Source organism: Bombus huntii, chromosome 9, assembly GCF_024542735.1.
Source record: "Bombus huntii isolate Logan2020A chromosome 9, iyBomHunt1.1, whole genome shotgun sequence".
Taxonomy (NCBI): domain Eukaryota; kingdom Metazoa; phylum Arthropoda; class Insecta; order Hymenoptera; family Apidae; genus Bombus; species Bombus huntii.
The window spans coordinates 15,379,323-15,398,869 of record NC_066246.1 but is presented as its reverse complement, the minus strand read 5'-3'; the positions used below and the strand labels follow the sequence as shown (position 1 = coordinate 15,398,869).

Here is a 19,547-nt window from a genome sequence, read left to right as displayed (position 1 = left end):
ATGTATCTTTGTATAAAAAGGGCGCATAATTATACAAACTGAGCAAATAAACAATTGATTAGAACTTTTACGTATAAACAATATTTTTGTTCCTTTATTCCTAAGAAATACAATTTCATAAAAATTCACTGATATTACATTTACATGAACATTACTTATATTGATTTTATTACTGCTATTCATTGGAATATGGTTTACATTAACTTATACATGTACATAATTATATTGCAGAATGCAAAACGTTATAAAATTATAATAGTCTTTGAGAAATTGTACATATATATCAAATCAAATGCGGTTTATAAAATTCCAAAACATTCTGAGATACAAAAGTGCAAATTTCACATACTGTGAAAGCCTTGTTAATCTTCAATACATCAAAACTGTTGATACTTCCCACCTTCTAACTATTTCCCACCTTCTTAAATTAAATCAAAACTAAATCTTTATTCAAAATAAATACTTATCAATCTGGAAGGGTTAGCGCTCGTAAAGAATCTTCAGGATAAGTCTCCAATACTGCAGTAGTCCCAAAATTGAATGGTACTGCTATGCCACCATCAAGGACTAAACCAGCATCGTAACATTGTGATGTTACTGTCAGTTTTTTACAAAATCCACGAGGTTGCAGACACTTTGGTGTAGGCCACATGCTATTTACCATCATATCTCTTACAGAATAACACAATTTTAATTCCTCTAAAATACAAATATTATATTATATATACATATTTTATTACAACTTTTTTTACTTAATACAATATTATACTTACCCGCATGAAAAGGTAAACCAGCATTGAAAGTAGAAGAGATTTTTTCAATCTCTTCATTGTCAATTTGTTTTTTATCTAAAAGGCTCAGTATTTCTTTTACTACTTGTGGACTAACAGTATTTATAGATCTATACCAAGATGTTGATCCTGTTCCTGTGCTAACACACAAGCCAGAACTTCTTACCAAATGATATTTCTCTTCATTATTTAAATTTATTAGTAAATTACTTATTCTAGCAGAAAGTATTTCTGCTATAAATACCTAGATGTTTAAAAAATGTTAAATTTAAATCCATAATTATTAAAGAACACATGATTTATTTGCGTGTAACTTACTTCATTTAATGCCAACCAAGGCAAACGTCTTTTTTTTGGTAACTTATTTGATATTTCTTGCTTCAGATCTTGTGTGTAAAATCTGTAATAGTAAAACATTTTTGTAATGTATGATGTCTTCAAATTTGTTATATAAAAAGTGATTCTCTCTCTCTTAATTTATTACTTTTCTTCACCTACAACGCGACCTTTCTCGTGCGTGTGGAAAGGAGGGTCCCAAATATTATCTCCCTTTATCGTCGTACGAATTCTTCGTCTCATTACTACGTTGTAATGACCTGCTTTTAGCATTTCGAAAATTTCAGGTATCCTTGTCGTATATTTCGGAGATAACATAAGATATCCTTCCGATCTTTCCGGAAATGAATTAATACCAATTATTGGTGTCTTGTCATCGAATATCATATTTGACGCCAACAGAAACGTCCCATCGCCACCAATCGGAAGAATTAAATCAGCCCAAATAAAATTTGATCTGTCTAGATTTTCCCTTATAGAACATACATAAGCATAACAATCAGGATAAACACAGCGCTAGTTTAACAAATATTTAACTCAACAAAGATTCATAGAATAAGAATTATGTATTTTTACCTATTTATTATTTTATACTCTATATTCAGTTTCTTCAAGACTTCAATTACTTGACTTTTTACATGTTTGGTTGCTATATGACTAGCTATCATTGTATCATAATCAGAACCTCTTTCCAACAATTTAAACTTTAATTGTTCGTCACTTAAGTTTGGTTCTCGTATTTTTTCAAAATGATATCGCGACAATTTTGCCACAATGAGCACTCGCTTCGGTACAAAATTCGATTCATTTCGGAGGAATAACCTAAGATTATTGGAAGCATTGTACTTATGCGGTTGTAAAAATTGTACAGCTCCTAGAAAGATATAAAGTGTAAATTAAGTTATCGATTGATTTTCTAAAAACTCCAAAATAATAAATAATGAGGAATGACACCTGTATACATTTGTCATAGCAGTATAACAAATGTATTTAAACAACCATTAAATATTTCATTTTGATTTTTATAAGAAATATCAAATTATATAACATTTACGTACATATTTTTTTTATTGTTATGGCTTTATTTATGAGCTTCATGTGTAGAAAGTACGTATTCACAGTACTTTTACATTTTAATGTCTCCATTATTATTAATGAGACCATTGATTGACGGATGATTAATATCCAATTAATCTTGTGTTTGAAATCGTTCAAAATAAAATATATACTAAAGTTATTATTAGAATTTGTTTTTTGTTTCGCGAATTTTCATTGGAGCGTCTTGACATTACGTATCGTCACCAATGGAATTAAACGCTACTGATAATGATAATTGACTTACTGGCAGATCTTTTTCGAAGATGGTTGAGAGTCGTCATCGCATGCTGCTTAAAAAATTGATATACGAAATGCGAACAAATAATACAAAACAAAGAAATATTAAGCGCGTTAAAACGTTTCTAACCTCTCTACTGGCACAAATGGTAAATACTACAGCAATGACATATATATATATGTGAGTTAGCATACATATATATATGGCAGTATAACGGGCATAAATTTTCAAAGACTAGTACAGCGACCGCGGGAAATACGAATGCGTATAATTTCTTTTCATTGATAAAATGATAGTTTATTAAATTTAATGATTAATTAAAAGAAAAGTTACTAAGCGTGAAAGATAAAATTGCATAGTTAACACGTTGATGGCCGCGTAAATTTTAAATATCCTGCCTATAGCGCCAAAGCACGATCACTAATTTTAAAATAATATATACCATAATATCATAATGTCCATATAATATGAACATATCTGAGTGAAAGCAAATTAGTTAAGTATTTTATGTTGCATTTAGAGTATTTTAGAATATTATCATTTGGAATATTGAAAGTATTAGAAATTTTACAATTATGACTCTTTTAAATTTAAATATATACTTAAACTGAGCTTTATGTGCCATGTGCCATTAATAAGTTTAGTTCCGGTCACTAATACGCCATACTATTTAACATGTTAAAGATGTACTAAAGAAAGTGTTTTAAAGAAAATGTGCCAAAAGAAATGTATTAAAAAAAAATTGTAAATGCTTCGATGTCTATTCATATTGATATAAAAAAGTCATTAACAAATTACGAAGTAATAAGAGATAACATAAAAGAGCGTTTCCATTTCTAAACTCAAGCGTTTTGAAATAATTGAGAAAAAAAGATTTCACTGTACAGATACACGCTTCGCTTACACTTTATTAATTCATTTGCAATACATTAATTAAGTCTGTTTAAATAGCATCGAGGCTACCTACTGTATGCCTTCGTTTATACTATAGACAATCATCTAGCTTAAACACACACTCTGGCTTCCAATAATCTCTTTTTCTCTTTCTCTCACTCTCACTCATTCCTTTTCTTTCGTTCTCTCTTCGTGTTCTCCTTTCTCATTTGCGCAGTTTTTAATTTCTCTTTAATCTGTTCCATTATCGATATCGTTTATCGTTATTGTTATTACCATTGTCATTATCATTATACCATATAATATATCATAAGATCGACATTAAAAACTAAAATTCGTATAAAAAGCGTCGTTATTCATACTAACAATGTAACTGTACTATTTAAATAATAATTGAATCTTAAAAAATTATTTGTTCTTGTTGTTATTGGTGGTGTATCTGAATGTATGAGATGTCTAATGCATCGACTATAATACGAGGGTGCAAGGCGTGCATAAAGTGATGTACACACATGTTTCACGCATACGTTTACGTCGACTTGCATTCTAAGAACGTTTGGTAAGATCGCGAAATGCCCCGACAATGCGCTCACGTATTAAAATATATAACGTTGTATATTTTATATTATTTATCATTGTGAAAACCAACGATCGTCCTAAAGAAGAAAAATTCCGAGACGTACATATATAGATTGATTTGCGGAAATAAAAAAATTAGTAAGAAAATGACTATATAGTCATTTAATATAAACGTATTGTCTGCAAATGAAATTAAAAAGTGATAATAAAAAGACGCGCGTTTTTACTCGTTACGATCTTACTGTTACCGATCGTTCTTAGATCATGTCAGGACGACAATACATCCATTTTGCGTATTCAGCCGCACCCTGCATATTTCGTTAATCGTCATTCACGTTGTAGTCGTTTTCACGCGGCATTTTATAATCTAGCTAATACTTTTACATACTACGAATGTTTAGCACATATCACTACGGCCGAACCACTTCTCTCTCTCTCTCTCTCTCTCTCTCTCGCTCGCTCTCTTTCTTTCTCTATTCTCTTTTTAACCGTTGTTATTACATAATTATCCGCTATTACGAGCAATAATGTACATCAATTACATAAAAAACAAGATATCATTAATGTTCTTGTGTTAATCGTTTTATCGTCGTGCGATGGTCACATTTACGAAGGTACCGCGGCTTATCTAATGAATCCAAGACTTACTACCGACACCATCATTCATACGTAGCATGTTCTTACATCGCCCTGTCGCACGATATCCGTTTCGAAACATGTTTGGGTTGTTTCATCGTCCCGGGTACACTGCGTGTGAGATATTACATTATTGTAATCCTATCGAGAAATCGATTATCGCTTAAAAAACTCGCGTTATTATTACGAACAATCAAACTCGAGGTCCTGTCGGAACTCGACGCGGATAAAATTCAACGACGCTTACATTTCACAGTGTAACGCTACGCACCATGTAGGATAAAACTGCTTTAATTTGTTAAAAAAAAAAAAAAAAAAGAACGTGAACATGATAGTCCATTGCCTTGCTTTAAAATTTATAACTTTTTTCTTTCTTTGTTAAAAGCGACTGCCATTCAACGCATACAATTGTACTGTGTTCACTCTAAGGTAAATGGAATTTTTAATTCATATTGCTTTCATATATGATATTTGAATCCGAATGATATCAGTTGAGTTACTGTAGCACTAGTTTTAGCCATGCTAAATCAGATTTATTAAAACGTACTTAGTCAACAAAAACCATTCACTTTCAGACTTTAACAGACTACATTTTCCAACGTTCATATATTTTATTTTATCCTATGTCTTATAGTTTTAATTCTCCCTTGCAAATTAATTACTTATCAAGTTTCGTTTGACATAGGTAAAGAGATTTACATTTCTTTTTATAAAAATTCACGTCGAGTTATTAAGATACTCTGTTTGTGTGCAATCATTCAATCAAATAAGCCTCATTTCCGTTCACCCATGATTCAAACATAAATAAATAAAGTAAAAAGCGAATTAATAAAAAGAAAGGGACAAAGAATCCGTGGAATGGCATTAACTCCGTCCTTAATTGGAAGATTGACTTCGTCATTCTGTTGTATATCTTACTGTACAGCAAATGTTACCCTTATCGTGCTGACGTTTTCGTGGGCAGAAGTGTTACGTGTATGTGTGTTGCATGTTCGTGTGACGTGACTATCTATATAGTATACATATACACTATATTCATATTTATACATTTATATTTATATTTATATATATTTATATATATTTATATATACCTCTTCTTTTCACATTCATTACTTTGCAAAATATTTCTTTTGCCGACACGCCGGCACTAAGCCCGTATAATACAATTGCAAATTACATTCTTGTTTGCTTAGGCAAAAATTTACTCATTTTATTCAGTAAGTACAGTGACCATCTGCATTGTGTTTCATTTCTACTCGGGAAGCAGGGAGTTTGGAGGCTTCGAACGAGTAGATGCATTCCCATACATGGGTGTTTTTAGTCGCGCCGATCTTAAGAAGCTCCGAATCACAAAATGTAATCTATATCGTAAAGTCTCTGTCACGGCTTCCGGCCATGATAAGTTTTATAACTTCTCTCATGATCCTACTAACAATCCTTATGTTGTTCGTTAAACGTAACTTGAGTTTCGTTCAGCAGAGGCATCTCGACGAATATATATATATATATAATTCTTGCAACATCGCGGTTTTTTTCTTTAGTTCGCCGTTGATGCTACAGAGAGGGGAAGTACGAGCCGTTAAAGACGTTCGTCACCATTAGATTAGTTTCGAGTATTAAGGTATGTGTGTACTTAGAAGGAGAGAAGCAGCCACGCGAGCGTCGATTACGGGTGAGTAACGAGTACATAAGATGAGGAGAGGCGAATGTGTAACGCGACGCATACGAAGATGTACCCGTATTCGTGGACTTCCTATTACTGTTTTTTGTTTTCTCTCTATTAGTATTAAAGTTGTTCGGTCAGCCGCTAGAACGAGGCCGACGGAGCACGGAGAAAACAGGACTCGCCGTTAGTCTCTTGGACGATTCCTAATGATACTCTATGTCAAGGGATCTATCCTCTAGTAGTAGAAGTGGGCAAAACTGTTGCAGGTGTTGCGAGAGCGAACCGAGCCTCAGCTATGCGTTTGTGGGTGTGGAGGTGGTGCGCCAGTAATCTCGGTCCAACGCATTTCGAAGAAACTGCGCATCCCGTGTCCAGCCTTCCCCACGGGACTGTCATCCTCGTTGAATACCTCGCAGTTGATGAACATCTGTCTGACATCGGCGCAAAACTCATCGCGAGACTTGTACCTGTATCGAGAAGCACTCTTTGGAACATATTCGGCAATTTTCCAATTTGTTCGGATTGAAGCTGACGATCACGTTAGAGCTTTTTTCTAGAGATCTTAGGTGAACTGTTTACTTTTTTTTTTTTATGTTTAGGGAAAGAGGCATTTCTAAATAGAGAGTACGTTCAATTAACTAGTAGTCGTTGGTACGCGTGTAACTTACACGGAGTCCTGCAATTTCTTCTTGATCGTACTGAGATCCATGGGTGTTTTAATAATTTTCTTGTAGGTAGGAAACTGTTTGGTGTTCACCGGCAAGAGGAACGGCCAGGCCTCGTCCTGTTGCTCCAACTGTTCGAGTAGCACCTTACAAGGAGCCAACTCTCGTTGCTGTTTCTTCGTGAGCGTCCTATTGTTTCCCTCCTTCCGTGGCGAAGCAGTTGGGGTTGCCGGTTCCGATGAACTGACGTCCTCTACGTGTGTGTTCGATGCCGTTGACGGCGTTGGACTGCGACGCAAAACAACAGAAATTATTTGCACGTTTATCTTTCTCGTTTGCAGGAGGTTTTTCCGTCATAAAAGCTTCTGGACGAATGCATTAAGACTCGAGCGTGTTTTTTCTGCTTGAGACGGGTACGTTGTTCTCGATGGAACATTTCGTCTTTCTGACTCTTTGTCTTTCGTTTATATTTGGTCTCCCTTTTTTCTCTCTCGCCGTTTTTTTGCCCTTCTATGGTTTATTATTATTATTATTATTATTATTATTATTATTATTATTATTATTATTATTATACATTTTCGAGTAATCATAGAACCTGAAGGCAGCACTACCGTTACGAGGAATTTTCTAAGAAAATACCCATCCCATACTTGATGATCGTAACACGCTGTACAAAGTACAGGGTGTCCCCCGACGAGAAGGGACCTGACGCTATGGTATATTCACAGGGTATCGATGATTGCTTTTTAGTTAGTAGAAGAACAACATTAACTACGATTAACCTATCGTGGAACACCCTGTATGGAGTAAATACTTCTTTACAACAATAACTTTCGACGAGTATGTACGATACGAGTCGAGGATATAAGTCGGTATAATCGCATGAGAACAGTGTATACTTTCTATGTTCGTTCGTTTTAAAGCGGTTCTTTTGTTTCATATTCGATCGGAAATTGTTTGTTTATCGTATACGTTCGCTGAACAATGTTATAATTATTGAGTCATGGTTTCGTAGCTGTTTTCCCTACTGTATACTTCGTATGAAACGTTGTTAAATCAGCGAGTTGACAATGTTTGGTTTTTTAACGTAATCACCTAGCTGGTGGATGATCAGAACTTTCACTTTCTCTGGTGCCTGCCCCTTTGGTATGACTCCTTCGACTACTATTTCTCTTCTTTGGTTGTTTACTGTGGCAATTAGAACAATACCATTTACCCCTTGGCATCTGAAAATATCAAGTATGCGCGTGAATCAAGCAGATAAAGATATTTTATTCAAGGAAAGCCTCAATACATTCTGTGGTTTGTAAACAATAGATAAAATAATTTCTTACTTTTGGCATAACAGGATTGTGGCAGTCAGTGTGATAAGCCCGTGGACAGAGTTCACATAGCACTAAATTTTTACCAACCCTCTTTCCACATACCAAACAGTTTCGTTCCCCTGTAGCTTTGTTCATGCATTCGTGACAATACCTAAGATATTTACAATCGTTTAATTACAAAACGAGTTTTTACTATTTCTTGTACGTTTAAGATACAATTTCTTACCAGTCACCATCAGGAATGTTTTCCATTTTTGGACGGAAACAATAAGTATGATAGCCGCGGTCACAACCATCACACAGTAATAGTTTATCTTCGTTATCTCCGCTATGACAGAACTGACAATTCTGTAACAGAAAAAGAAAATTTTCCAATTTAAAATGTTAAAACACATTGTTCGGGGTAAATTAATTTTTATGTTTCAGCGTTTTGTTATTCAAGCATTTAAAGCTAAACCCCATGGATGCAATAAATGTTAATAAGCAAAGAATACAATAAATAAGTGGGATAAATCAACATTCAGGAATATTTAATTAACGAAATGAGAGTAAAGCATTTTAATTCCGTTCGTGTCGTGCATATCGTCATTGTTATAATTTATTATGTGATTAAGATTGAGTATAAATGGCGAGTCGGGATAAAAGAATAATAGATATATTTCGATGCTTAGATTATGCATATAGTATAAAGTCGTTATAACTAAACATCGAAGCTACTCTACAAAAGGAAAAATATGAAGCAATAAAGGAAAAAATGAGTAGATGATAAGCGGCATATTTTCTTGCATGCTACCGTTACGTTAGACTCTAACCACCATTAAACTTGTTAACGTATTATTCATTTTTCAAATTATAGTAATTTAAAGTAACTTAGTTTGTAAGTTTAGAATTGATAAAATATCAAACTATTTCAAATAACAATGATGAAAGCGTATCAAATAATTTAATTTTTCTATATTTGATTTTTCGCTAATTTACAACTATGGCTGCCGCATTATTCGCACTTATAAAAATTACCATTAATTCGTATTAAACTTCCTTACAATATCGTATGTAAGTATGTATATTATTGGAAAATACCACGGTAAGAGCATTTCGTTTGACTGAACCGTTTACCAATCATCATCGAAAGCGATAATGTTCTCTGTGGTTCACTGTGCAAGGAAGGACGAAAGAGTCACGCAGGAAGTAAAAAGGATACTTTGGTTAGTAAGTTAGTGCGAATACCCACAGAGGCCTGAGAAGTAGTCAATAGCTGATTGTATTGAGTGGTAGCTTTGAGTGAGACGCAGCGGTTTCGTAGCTTGACGCAGACCGAGTTTCTAGCTGGTGTTAGACTCACAGCCTTCATGATGCTCTTGTCCCAAGCGATGCTGGCCTCCAACATATAAAGCGCCATGGCGAGCTGAGCGGACGTGTGTGCTCGAGCCGTTGCTTCTCGCCAGTTGTTCAGCCCTCTTGGAGTCGTTTCTTCTTGAGGTATCGGGGTCTGATTGCTCTGATCCGAATTATTCGAATTTGCGTTAGCAGCGGCCGCTTGTTCTGCCTTTAAGGCCGCTAGATTTGGATCTCCAGTACTATAATTTAAAATGAAGTATTTAAATTTGAAATGCAGACAGAAAAACATTTAAATTGTAGAATAATATTGAACTAAAATAACTAGGGTATGTAAAGCCTAAATACTAGTAGATAGTCTTACCAAACGCCTAACGGTGGTTTTAAGTATCTCCTTTCAATAGCTGCTTCCAGGGATAGTAACCTTTGTCGAGCTTGTTCAACCGCGCTAATTTTCTCCATTTCGTTCAGTTTTTCAATTTCTTCTGCCTCTTCGGTTCCTGCTCGTGGAGGTAACTTCCAGCCTTTGATCTGCATGCTGGCATTTGCGACTTTATCTTCTAGAGCCTCGACTTGTTCCAAGAGCTGCGCATCTACCCGTAATGCGACTTGTTCACTCCAGTCAGCCGGGTTGTCTGGTTTTGGAATCGGTGTGTCGGGTTCGTCTGGTGTCGCTTGAAGTTCGGTAGCAGTCAGGTTACCAGGGTCCACGTTGATCTTGCCCGTAACAGCTAGGAAAGATTCCATGGTCGCCCACGTTGTACGTTTTAGTTCCTTCTCGCGAACACCGCGAGAATGAAGGTGCTCCAATAGTTCTTGAAACGTGTCTACGTCCGTTATTCTCCACCAACCATATCTCAAATCTAAATATGAACGAAGAGAGACGTTAGTCTTAAGAATATATCTTAAACATAACTTTTAGTTATGTCTTTTAGCTAGAGCTCTAGCATATGTTACTTACCTTTTGGTACTGGTTTGGCTTCTCCAGGGGGTGGTAAACCATGCACTTTCAAATACTCAAGTTGCGCTGCTTCGTCTTGAGTCAAAATCAAAGGAGCTGGACTGTCGCACCTGTCATAATTTGGACTAGCCGGCGGAGGGAACACTGGTATTCTCAGTTCGGTTGGTTCGGCTATTCCAAATATTTGCTTGGTACTTGGTCCTGGAGTATCGCAAGTCTCGCGAGGTAAAATCGAGAACCAATTGGATTCGTTGCTATTATCTGGAATTATTAGCGTAAAGCACATTAATAAAACGTCTTTAATAAAACTTTACATCAACAGTAAATGGAGACAATCTTACTAGATATAAATGTGCCGTTTAATTCTTTTCCATTATGAAGATTGTTAACATGGTTGAACTTATCACCGTTTGGAATTGTTTCGACGATTTTATCTTCCATTATCTTCACCGCTGGTTTCATGTCTTCATCTGCTTCGTCGTTCTCCTTCTTCGTCTCTTCTTTGATATCGACATCCATACTAACTATCTCTGTTTCTTGTTTAATCTCTTCAGACGTGACGTTGGTCTTCGCATCGGTCATCGAATTATCCAAATCATTCTTTTTCTCTTCCTTCATGTTCGCCAAATTCTCGCAGTTTTGCATAGGTTCTTTCTTGCAATTAACATCTTCACTTTCAGATTTCGTTTTGTCCGCCAAAGGCTTGACGTCGGCCTCTTGCTCGCTCGAATTGAATTTCTTCTCCTTCTTCACGTCGTTAGGAGCTTCGTTCTCGCGATTCTCGACTTTGGTGTCCTCCTGCTTCGTTTCTGATTTTTCCTCCATCGACACGTTTTTGTACTTTTCGTCTAGTTCAGCCTGCAATTCTAGGATTTCTGGTTCAGCGCTTTCCATGGCTTCGACGAAGATGCCACCAGCGCATGCCAGCTCCCAGTATCTTCTCCAGTATCTGTCTTGCCCAAATATATGTGCTCGTAGCTGTTTCGAGAAGCTGTTCAATTTCTGCAACTGTTCCTCTGACTGTTTCAACAGTTTATCCAATTTTTTACCCAGTTCTTCGCCGGACAGATTTTTGTCCTCCTCCTAAGTTACGCACAAGAGAATTAAACCATCTTTCAGAATAGAGCAATCAACTGTATTTTATTAAATTGTAATTTATTGAACTATATAATTTACCTCCTCTGGCTGAGTTCCTTCGCTCTCATTCTCGGACATGTCTTCAACCTCGTCTTCGTGATGAATTTCATCAGGAGTGGGTGTCGTCCCCACTGCTGTCGACGTCGTGTTACCTTCTTCGTCAACCTCTTTCTTCTCGATCGTAATAGTATCCCCAGTTTTGTTAACGATTACGCCAACTGCTTCCATTCGAACCTTTCGACTATGCAACTGCCTCAATCTACGAAAAAGATGGAAAAGAATCAATCATTATCACAAAGATATGCAGTATCTGGACACTTCCTTACCTTTAATCAAATGTATTTTAATTATAAGATTACCGATAAATCAAATTGCAATGATTTTATTCTTCATAATCACTATTGTGATTATATAGTAGTATCATTGATCTGATAAAATGTTTTCCAATAGGTAATGTAAATTTATAGTCTAACGATTCCTTCGAAAGTTAATAAGTGTTGCTTCTAAGTAATAATTTATCATTAATTTACATACGTTGGAAAAATTCAAAGCAAAGTTAGTATAAAGCGACCAAACTATTTGAATATTTAAGATAGTATAAATTACATAAAAGTATAGTAACGCCAAGTGGTAGTATACATCAAAGTATTAGCATAAAAAAATACTTACTTCCTAATTTTTGTATCCAACACAAATCTCTCTTTCCTCAATTGAGCTACCGTCTCCAAGCTACCTTCGATCTGTCGGATCACAGCCTTGTTCTGCAATAGCTCGTTGCAGAGAAACGCGAGCATCTGCGCCTTATGCGTGGGATTCAAGGCCAGGAACGGTTTGTCCCTCAGCCTCTCGGACATCTTCCATGTTTCGTTGTTGTGCAAGTGTTCGTAGAATTGAGCGTTCTTTCCTGAACAGGTCGAGGCATAGTCACCGCCATTCTGATGATGATCTGCGAATTTCTTGTCACGCTCTCGTTCCAAACATACTCCTGTCAAAGCCTTCACTTCTCCTGTCGCGTTCGCGTATAAGTAGATTCGTAAGACTTCGCTGATGTTAGCGTGCGTTATATCAGCTTGACGTAAACTTTGACCAAGACCGGTTGTATGCCTTGCCGGTTGAGGGATTCCTGGATCTTCGATCGCGCATACTAACAGATGTGTCATCACGGAAAGAAGTTCTTCCTCAGCTTCCTCATCGTTTAGCAGCGCGAGTTGGAGGCTTTTTAGGCTTGGGAGCGATTCCATATCTGAATGAGCGAAGATTATATGATCAGTAAATTTTAATAGAATTATGTGCGATTAATACTCACGAATAAAAGATTGCCAACGATTTCGATCAGTAATGCTTCAATGATTAATCTACTTCTAACTTTAGAATTGTCTCAAATCTTTTTCGAGACACAATTCAAGGTGATCATTGACAGTAAGGAAAAAATTGATTCATTCTCCTATTCTAATGCTCCAAAAGTAGAATAGAATGATTTATATGCATGGAAATTTTGAAAGACGTGGCAGTCGTGTCTTTGATCGGTCTAATATTACAACTGACGAAGATTAAAGTATAAAACTTGTAACCAAAGAAATCAAAGCGAAAGATACATAAAAAATATGAAATACCAGAGAAATGTTATCTACATATTTTGTCAGGAAATTGTGAATCAGTCGTTTGATCAGCTTGAAAGTTCTAGTGTCAAGAACAAATTGTTCAGTATCCTAGCGAAGAAGGAACCAACGTAACGGAGGTTTACGTGGTAAGTCAATAATCTGTTTCAGGAAAATTATTGCAAATCAAAGACCACCATAATCAATGAACAATTAATCTACTTCTAACTTTAGAATTGTCTCAAATCTTTTTCGACACACAATTCAAGGTGATCATTGATAGTAAGGAAAAAATTGATTCATTCTCCTATTCTAATGCTCCAAAAGTAGAATGGAATGATTTATAAGCATGGAAATCTTGAAAGACGTGGCAGTCGTGTCTTTGGTCGATCTAATATTACAACTGACGAAGATTAAAGTATAAAACTTGTAACCAAAGAAATCAAAGCGAAAGATACATAAAAAATATGAAATACCAGAGAAATGTTATCTACATATTTTGTCAGGAAATTGTGAATCAGTCGTTTGATCAGCTTGAAAGTTCTAGTGTCAAGAACAAATTGTTCAGTATCCTAGCGAAGAAGGAACCAACGTAACGGAGGTTTACGTGGTAAGTCAATAATCTGTTTCAGGAAAATTATTGCAAATCAAAGACTACCATAACCAATGAACAATTAAACCCACCAAAGCCTAAAGTCTCGCCGAAATTATGCAGAAATTCGAACACCATCACAATGTCTGCGAATGCCTGACCGGACAGCTTGAGACCAGGTAGTCGTTTCAATTCTGGCAGTGGTCTGTGATCTGAAAACAGAGAAATACCTTGTGTCACAGAAGCTCTATAATCGAGGAACAAAAGCTTGGCAGAGACGTACCCGTTAGCTCCATGTCCTCGACAGGCTTTCTGATCTGTTCGATCAGTTCCATCTCAACTTTCCTCTGTTCAGCTCGTTTCTCCTTCGTCGCTATTCTCTCGGCTCTCGCCTCCAACCGTTTCTTCTCTCTTTCCTCCATTTTTCGTCGATTTTCCAACGCTCGAACCAACGCCATGTGCTGTCTCCTTCGTTCTCTCTCCTAAAGTATCCAAGGAAAGGAATGTAACGAACGAAAGGCATAAAATAGAACAGAGAGCGTCCCATGCAGAGAAAATTGTTCTTAAAAGATCTCGTTAGCAGCACAACTTTGACACGCACGGACTACGGCAAACTCTATGACCGTTTCCAAAGATACTGGTTTCAGAGAAAGCTACAAACTCGATAGTGGCAATTCGACTTTTGGTTTTGTTCAAAAATACCGTGCACAAAAAACTCTTCTTTTACCCAACCACACTGTTCGATATTTCGTCTACTATTTTTCGAATGATCACTGCGCTTTGATGTCCACACAGCGTTCTATTTAGTATGATATTTCTTTTCCATTTCTCTACATATTTTACTCGTTATTCTGTTATTATTACGTGAGATGCAAGCATCTGAATTTTATATCGATATGAACGAAGCGAGAAAGAAGCGTCTTAGGATGCAAAATGACTGATATCACTGAGACGGGGTATAAACATCGTTACCGAGGGACTGGTTAGTGAACGTGGATCTCTCGAAAAGCATTAGTGTCGTTCGCGTGGCGAAATTATTTTTCAAATGCGATTTCAATCGTCGATAACTCGTGGCAGATCTAAGATCCTCGACGAGAAACCGACGAGTCTGCGAGTGCAGATTAATTTCAACTAGTGACGCACAAGTGAACCTGATAACTTTGAACTCGTCAGCCGGTCTACCTTTCCGCTACTCATCGTTTAGCGAGCTATCGATTCAATCTTACCATATCACAACTGTATAATTTGCCATAATTAAGCTTGATAAAATGATAACAAAGCGATGATAATTCAATTTAAATTCGCAGTAAGACTATCCGCAAATTTGACAAATTATTGGCTTATGAAAAAGTATCGTACGTATGGATTGGGATTTAATCGATCGACTGTGCTTTACTCTTTATTTCCTCCTTTCTTCGCGTAGACAGTGACGAGTTTAAAGTTGATGAAAATTCGATTCGTTCCGTTTTAAGGAAGTCGTCTTAAACTAGATTGGGTATGAGACATACCAGCTCGACGGTGTAGAGCATCTCGCGCTGCTTGGTGAGCTCCTGCATGTACATCTGCGGCACAAAACATATCCACAGTCCACCAGTGCTCAAACTAACTTTACGCGCTCACTACTAACAGTACATCTTGGTTTCTTTGACGCGTCTTATAATCACGTTGCAAAATCAAATCTTTCATGAGAAATAAATTTTCAACTGTCTTTTTAAGAATTTCTTTTTTAAATCATATAAAAAAAGACTGTTTGACATCTGTGTTCATCATAGTGACCATAGTTCGCGATTATCGTATCTAGATCAACGTCGATCAAAGACACTTTGAAATATAGATTTTATTTTTGGAAAAAAACGTAGTTTGAATCGTAATTACGTTACGTTCAAGCGGATCGTCTAATTCCATAAGATAGCTACGTCAAGACCAAATTCACGCCTGTGTCACAAACGAACGGAAACGAAAACTCAAGGCAACCATAGGGATGCGGCAGTGTGCCGCGAAATCTAGGTTCAAGAAACTACAGAGACGAAATTACAGTGCTACATCACAAAACTAAAAAAAAAAAAAAAAGAAAAGCAAACACATATGTAACAGAACAGTGTGACGTAGCGTGTGTCTGTGGAAATGACGAAATAACGGAAAACTTTGCGTCTCCTCACCGTCGTGTAGCTTTGCTTTCGTATGAAGATCAAAGTCAAATGAAATAATTCTTAAATAAATAAATGAAGAATTTAGAAGGAAAAAAAATACAATATAAAAAAACCGAAAGGGATGTAAAAATTTTGAATAAAAAACGAAATCTATAGAAGTAACAATTAATGAATGCTTGATTGAAATAAAAAAAAGATGTAAAAAAAAAGAAACAAAAATATGATAAAAGTGAAAAATGAACAGATAATATAATTCAATATTTAATTGCTTAGCAGATTAGTAAATGGAGAGACGGATGGACGTAAGCTGTTTGTATAGGTCGAAAATATATAAAAAACAGAAGCTAATATCTCTACGAAAGAAATAAAAATACACACACACACACACACATACACACCATCTATTCTACAGCAATGAGACGATACGCGAGAATGATCTTTGAAAATGATAGAAGATCTGCTTGCACTCACCTGTTCTTTCAGCATAACCGCCTGCTGCCGCTTCAGTTCTCGTTCCTGGGAAATCACAAGAGAATTCTCGTAGTCATTTTTCTCTCGTTCGTTAATTATCGTTCTTCTAAAAAGCAACTAACGAAGCTGCCGAGACGCGAGTATGTTCGCACGGGACAAAATAACGAAACGATAGGAAGGAAGAAAAAGAAAGACAAAATGACAGAAACCGGGGGGGGAAAAAAAACGGAGGAGACACAAAACGTGTGATCGTTCAACGAGCAAAAAGGAAATTCCTATGGCCAAATTGTTAATGACAAACAACATCCCGCTTTGAGAACAACTTTCCGTGCCGATGAAACGCCAATTTCATGCCACGAATTAACAATAACAGGCTTTTGAAATTTTTTACAAATTTTTTCAAATACGCTGAAATAGAGAATAATTTTATAAAATTCGTAATCGAGTCTATAGCGGAAAGCAAGAGTCGAGTAACAAGTTGGAATTTAATTTATCGTTAAATAAAGCGCAGCTCGAATAAAGTTAGGCAATTTCAGGGTCGGGTATTTTTTTTTTTTTTTCATTTTAATAAATCGCAGAGACGGGATAAAATACGAAGTGGAACGTTACGGTTTAGAGAAATCAGGCTAACGTGTAACAACGATTTTAGGATTACCTGTTGCTTCCGTTGTTGCTCTTCCAGTCGTATCTTCTCCACCTCTTCCTGCCGTTTTTTCCGAGCCTGCGCACATGCCATATACACACGTCACTCGCATCCATCATTATTTTTTGCAGGGTCAAACTTATACAATCATTTCTGCTTAATTTGATTTCTTATTTTTCTCGTCCTTCGCGGGGGAGTTTTACCGTTTTAAATTCACAGATCGTCTATTTTTCCTTTGTCTTTTTTTTTTCGATTTCACACGAGGGGAATTTCCGTAGATTCTTTTCTTTTTCTTTTTTTCTTTTTACCGACAATCACGCGATATTATTATCTATACTAATATCTATGCTAATATCTATACTAATCGAAGGATCTTATTGGATGTTTATTTTATAAAAAAAAAAGAGCAACAAAAAGAAGAATTATACAGGAAGTTCTGTCACATTGATCTTATTTTTCTGTTGAAATATTTTCAATATTTTGTTTTTCGATCGTTTCTCTTCTTAGATACCGTGTGCACCGCGTGTACCTCTATGAAATTCTCTTCTCTGCAAGGTCTAAAATTTCTACGTTGAAAATCTGGAGAAGCCCCGAGATTCTCATTGAAAATTGTTCTTTCGCGAGGTCTTTTTTTTTTGTGGAAAATCCGATCTCTTCGTGCTATTCGTAACTCAAACGCTACAGTGTAGAAGCGAACTCGACTACGTTAGCAGAGTCTGTGACAGGGAGATAAGCGTCTAATCTAGCGTGTCTAAATTCTAATTTCTCCAATCGAGGCTCGATATCGTCATTTTGGTCGGTTTCAGTATCCGCTGATAAAAAATCATTCTCGAGACGTAAACCTTCTCGATTTCATTAAAATCATGGTAATTCGGTGAATCCGTTTTTCTTGAGAAATGAATAAACGTACAAATCGATAAGAATATGCCAATGAGCGGAGAATAGCAATCCAAATATAGGTAGTTACAAAGAAAATGTAAGACTTGGCTCGATATAAATGCCAAAGTTAATTCTTTCCACGTTATATCGAGTTTTGTATTCGCTACATTTTTCGACCAACGTAAGATGATATTTAAATTCATGGTGAGAGATGGATCGAAATGTTTTGGATTTTTTTTTTTTTTGTAACGACTGCGGATTTATATACACTTATCTAGAAATGCAAAAATACACGCAGTGCAAAGATATATAAAATATCTAAAGTATAATATAAAAGTATTAAATAGGCGAAAGGAACTTTTGTCTTGATAATTTGCATAAACATTTGCAGCTTGTTGATTAATAATAACGTGGTCGATACGGCAATGATCTATTAAAAATACACGTCTATTACGACACACGGAAAGCATACGTGAACCCATAAAATATCGAAGTAATAAAAGAAAAACACATCGAACATCCTTTATAAACATGAAAATAGGTTTTCCCGCTTTTCATCGAGACGATCGATTTTGAGTCTTATACCGATTCCACGTTCTTTGTTCGTCCGAGTGAATATGTACTACAAATACACTGAATCTTAAATTCTTTTTGTAACATCCTACATAATTGGTGAACGAGTGGATCAAATCGAGATACAAATTGGAAACAACTACGAGGACAGAAGTAATTGCACACATAAAAACGGCGTGTGTTCGAGTCACGGGACTCTTGACGGAGAAATCTCTTGCACCGGAATCTTCCAAGAAACAAAGAAAGAAAAGAAATATACTGGTGAAAAATCGTACGCATGCTAGTTCGTGGAAAATCTCGTGACAGAAAGAAGAAAACTGAAACGTGATGATAATATACAGATATAACGTGGTGAGAGTGAGAGAAAAGAGAAATCGTAAAAACAAAGAAGAATGGAAATGACGAACAGAGAGAAAGAACTGCAGCCAAGCAGAGAAGTCGAAACAAACCGACGTGTTCCGTGTTCGCGAGGAAACCGCGTGACTGCACGGATCACGAAACGGAACATGGAAGAGAAGTGAGGTTGAGGTTTTATCGAACGAAACCAAAAGCTTCTCACCAACTACCAGAGAGAAAAATATATAGACAACATATGAAATATTTAATTGATATAAATATATATATATATAAAAAGTGTGTATATATATAATATATATATAATAGTAATATGTATATATAAATATGTATATATTGTAAACCACCACCATAATTTGTACAAGAAAAAAGACGAAAGACAAAATAACGTAGAAAAGTGGAAAAGTGTTAAAAAAGAGAGTATAAGAGTAAATTTTTGAAGCGATCAAAAGAAGAAGAAGAAGAAGAAGAAGAGGAAGAACGTGAAGAAGAAAATTGTGAGAAGAAAGAGAAACAGGAAGAGAGCGCATGCAGGAGCCAAGCATATATACTCGCCTTATGTATTATGCACATATTATAATGATATTATATCGGAGTCGTATTAATCGCTGAAGCTGCTATATTGA

At 36.0% G+C, this 19,547-nt stretch overlaps 2 protein-coding genes across 26 annotated transcripts in view; both read right to left on the bottom strand.

Moving 5' to 3' along the window:
- Window positions 1-65: 65 nt before the first annotated feature.
- On the bottom strand, window positions 66-2,646 carry LOC126869380 (NAD kinase 2, mitochondrial). 2 transcript variants are annotated; one of them, XM_050625846.1, is made up of 6 exons: window positions 2,470-2,646; window positions 1,704-2,001; window positions 1,276-1,599; window positions 1,110-1,191; window positions 774-1,035; window positions 66-699 (listed from the first exon to the last, which is right to left on the bottom strand). In XM_050625846.1, exons 1-6 carry the CDS (start codon window positions 2,504-2,506, stop codon window positions 467-469), a joined length of 1,236 nt encoding a protein of 411 aa, XP_050481803.1. In that variant the 5' UTR covers window positions 2,507-2,646; the 3' UTR covers window positions 66-466. The 2 variants fall into 2 exon arrangements, with proteins under 2 accessions (XP_050481803.1, XP_050481804.1); XM_050625847.1 differs by lacking the exon at window positions 2,470-2,646 and adding an exon at window positions 2,186-2,448.
- A 691-nt stretch (window positions 2,647-3,337) lies between these two features.
- Window positions 3,338-19,547, bottom strand: part of LOC126869373 (bromodomain adjacent to zinc finger domain protein 2B-like) — a 229,673-nt gene continuing 213,463 nt past the window's right edge. For 15 of the 24 annotated variants that reach the window (XM_050625812.1, XM_050625813.1, XM_050625811.1 and 12 more), the window contains 16 exons: window positions 17,128-17,193; window positions 16,473-16,517; window positions 15,360-15,413; window positions 14,135-14,333; window positions 13,944-14,063; window positions 12,331-12,904; window positions 11,701-11,920; window positions 10,866-11,607; window positions 10,525-10,785; window positions 9,928-10,426; window positions 9,460-9,805; window positions 8,455-8,576; window positions 8,238-8,379; window positions 7,999-8,129; window positions 6,907-7,191; window positions 3,338-6,705 (listed from right to left, as the gene is read on the bottom strand). In XM_050625812.1, coding sequence (XP_050481769.1) covers window positions 6,528-6,705; window positions 6,907-7,191; window positions 7,999-8,129; window positions 8,238-8,379; window positions 8,455-8,576; window positions 9,460-9,805; window positions 9,928-10,426; window positions 10,525-10,785; window positions 10,866-11,607; window positions 11,701-11,920; window positions 12,331-12,904; window positions 13,944-14,063; window positions 14,135-14,333; window positions 15,360-15,413; window positions 16,473-16,517; window positions 17,128-17,193 — 3,984 coding nt within the window. In that variant the 3' untranslated portion in view covers window positions 3,338-6,527. The remainder of the gene's footprint in view (window positions 6,706-6,906; window positions 7,192-7,998; window positions 8,130-8,237; window positions 8,380-8,454; window positions 8,577-9,459; window positions 9,806-9,927; window positions 10,427-10,524; window positions 10,786-10,865; window positions 11,608-11,700; window positions 11,921-12,330; window positions 12,905-13,943; window positions 14,064-14,134; window positions 14,334-15,359; window positions 15,414-16,472; window positions 16,518-17,127; window positions 17,194-19,547) is intronic. The other 9 variants (XM_050625826.1, XM_050625827.1, XM_050625831.1 and 6 more) reach the window with 6 other exon arrangements.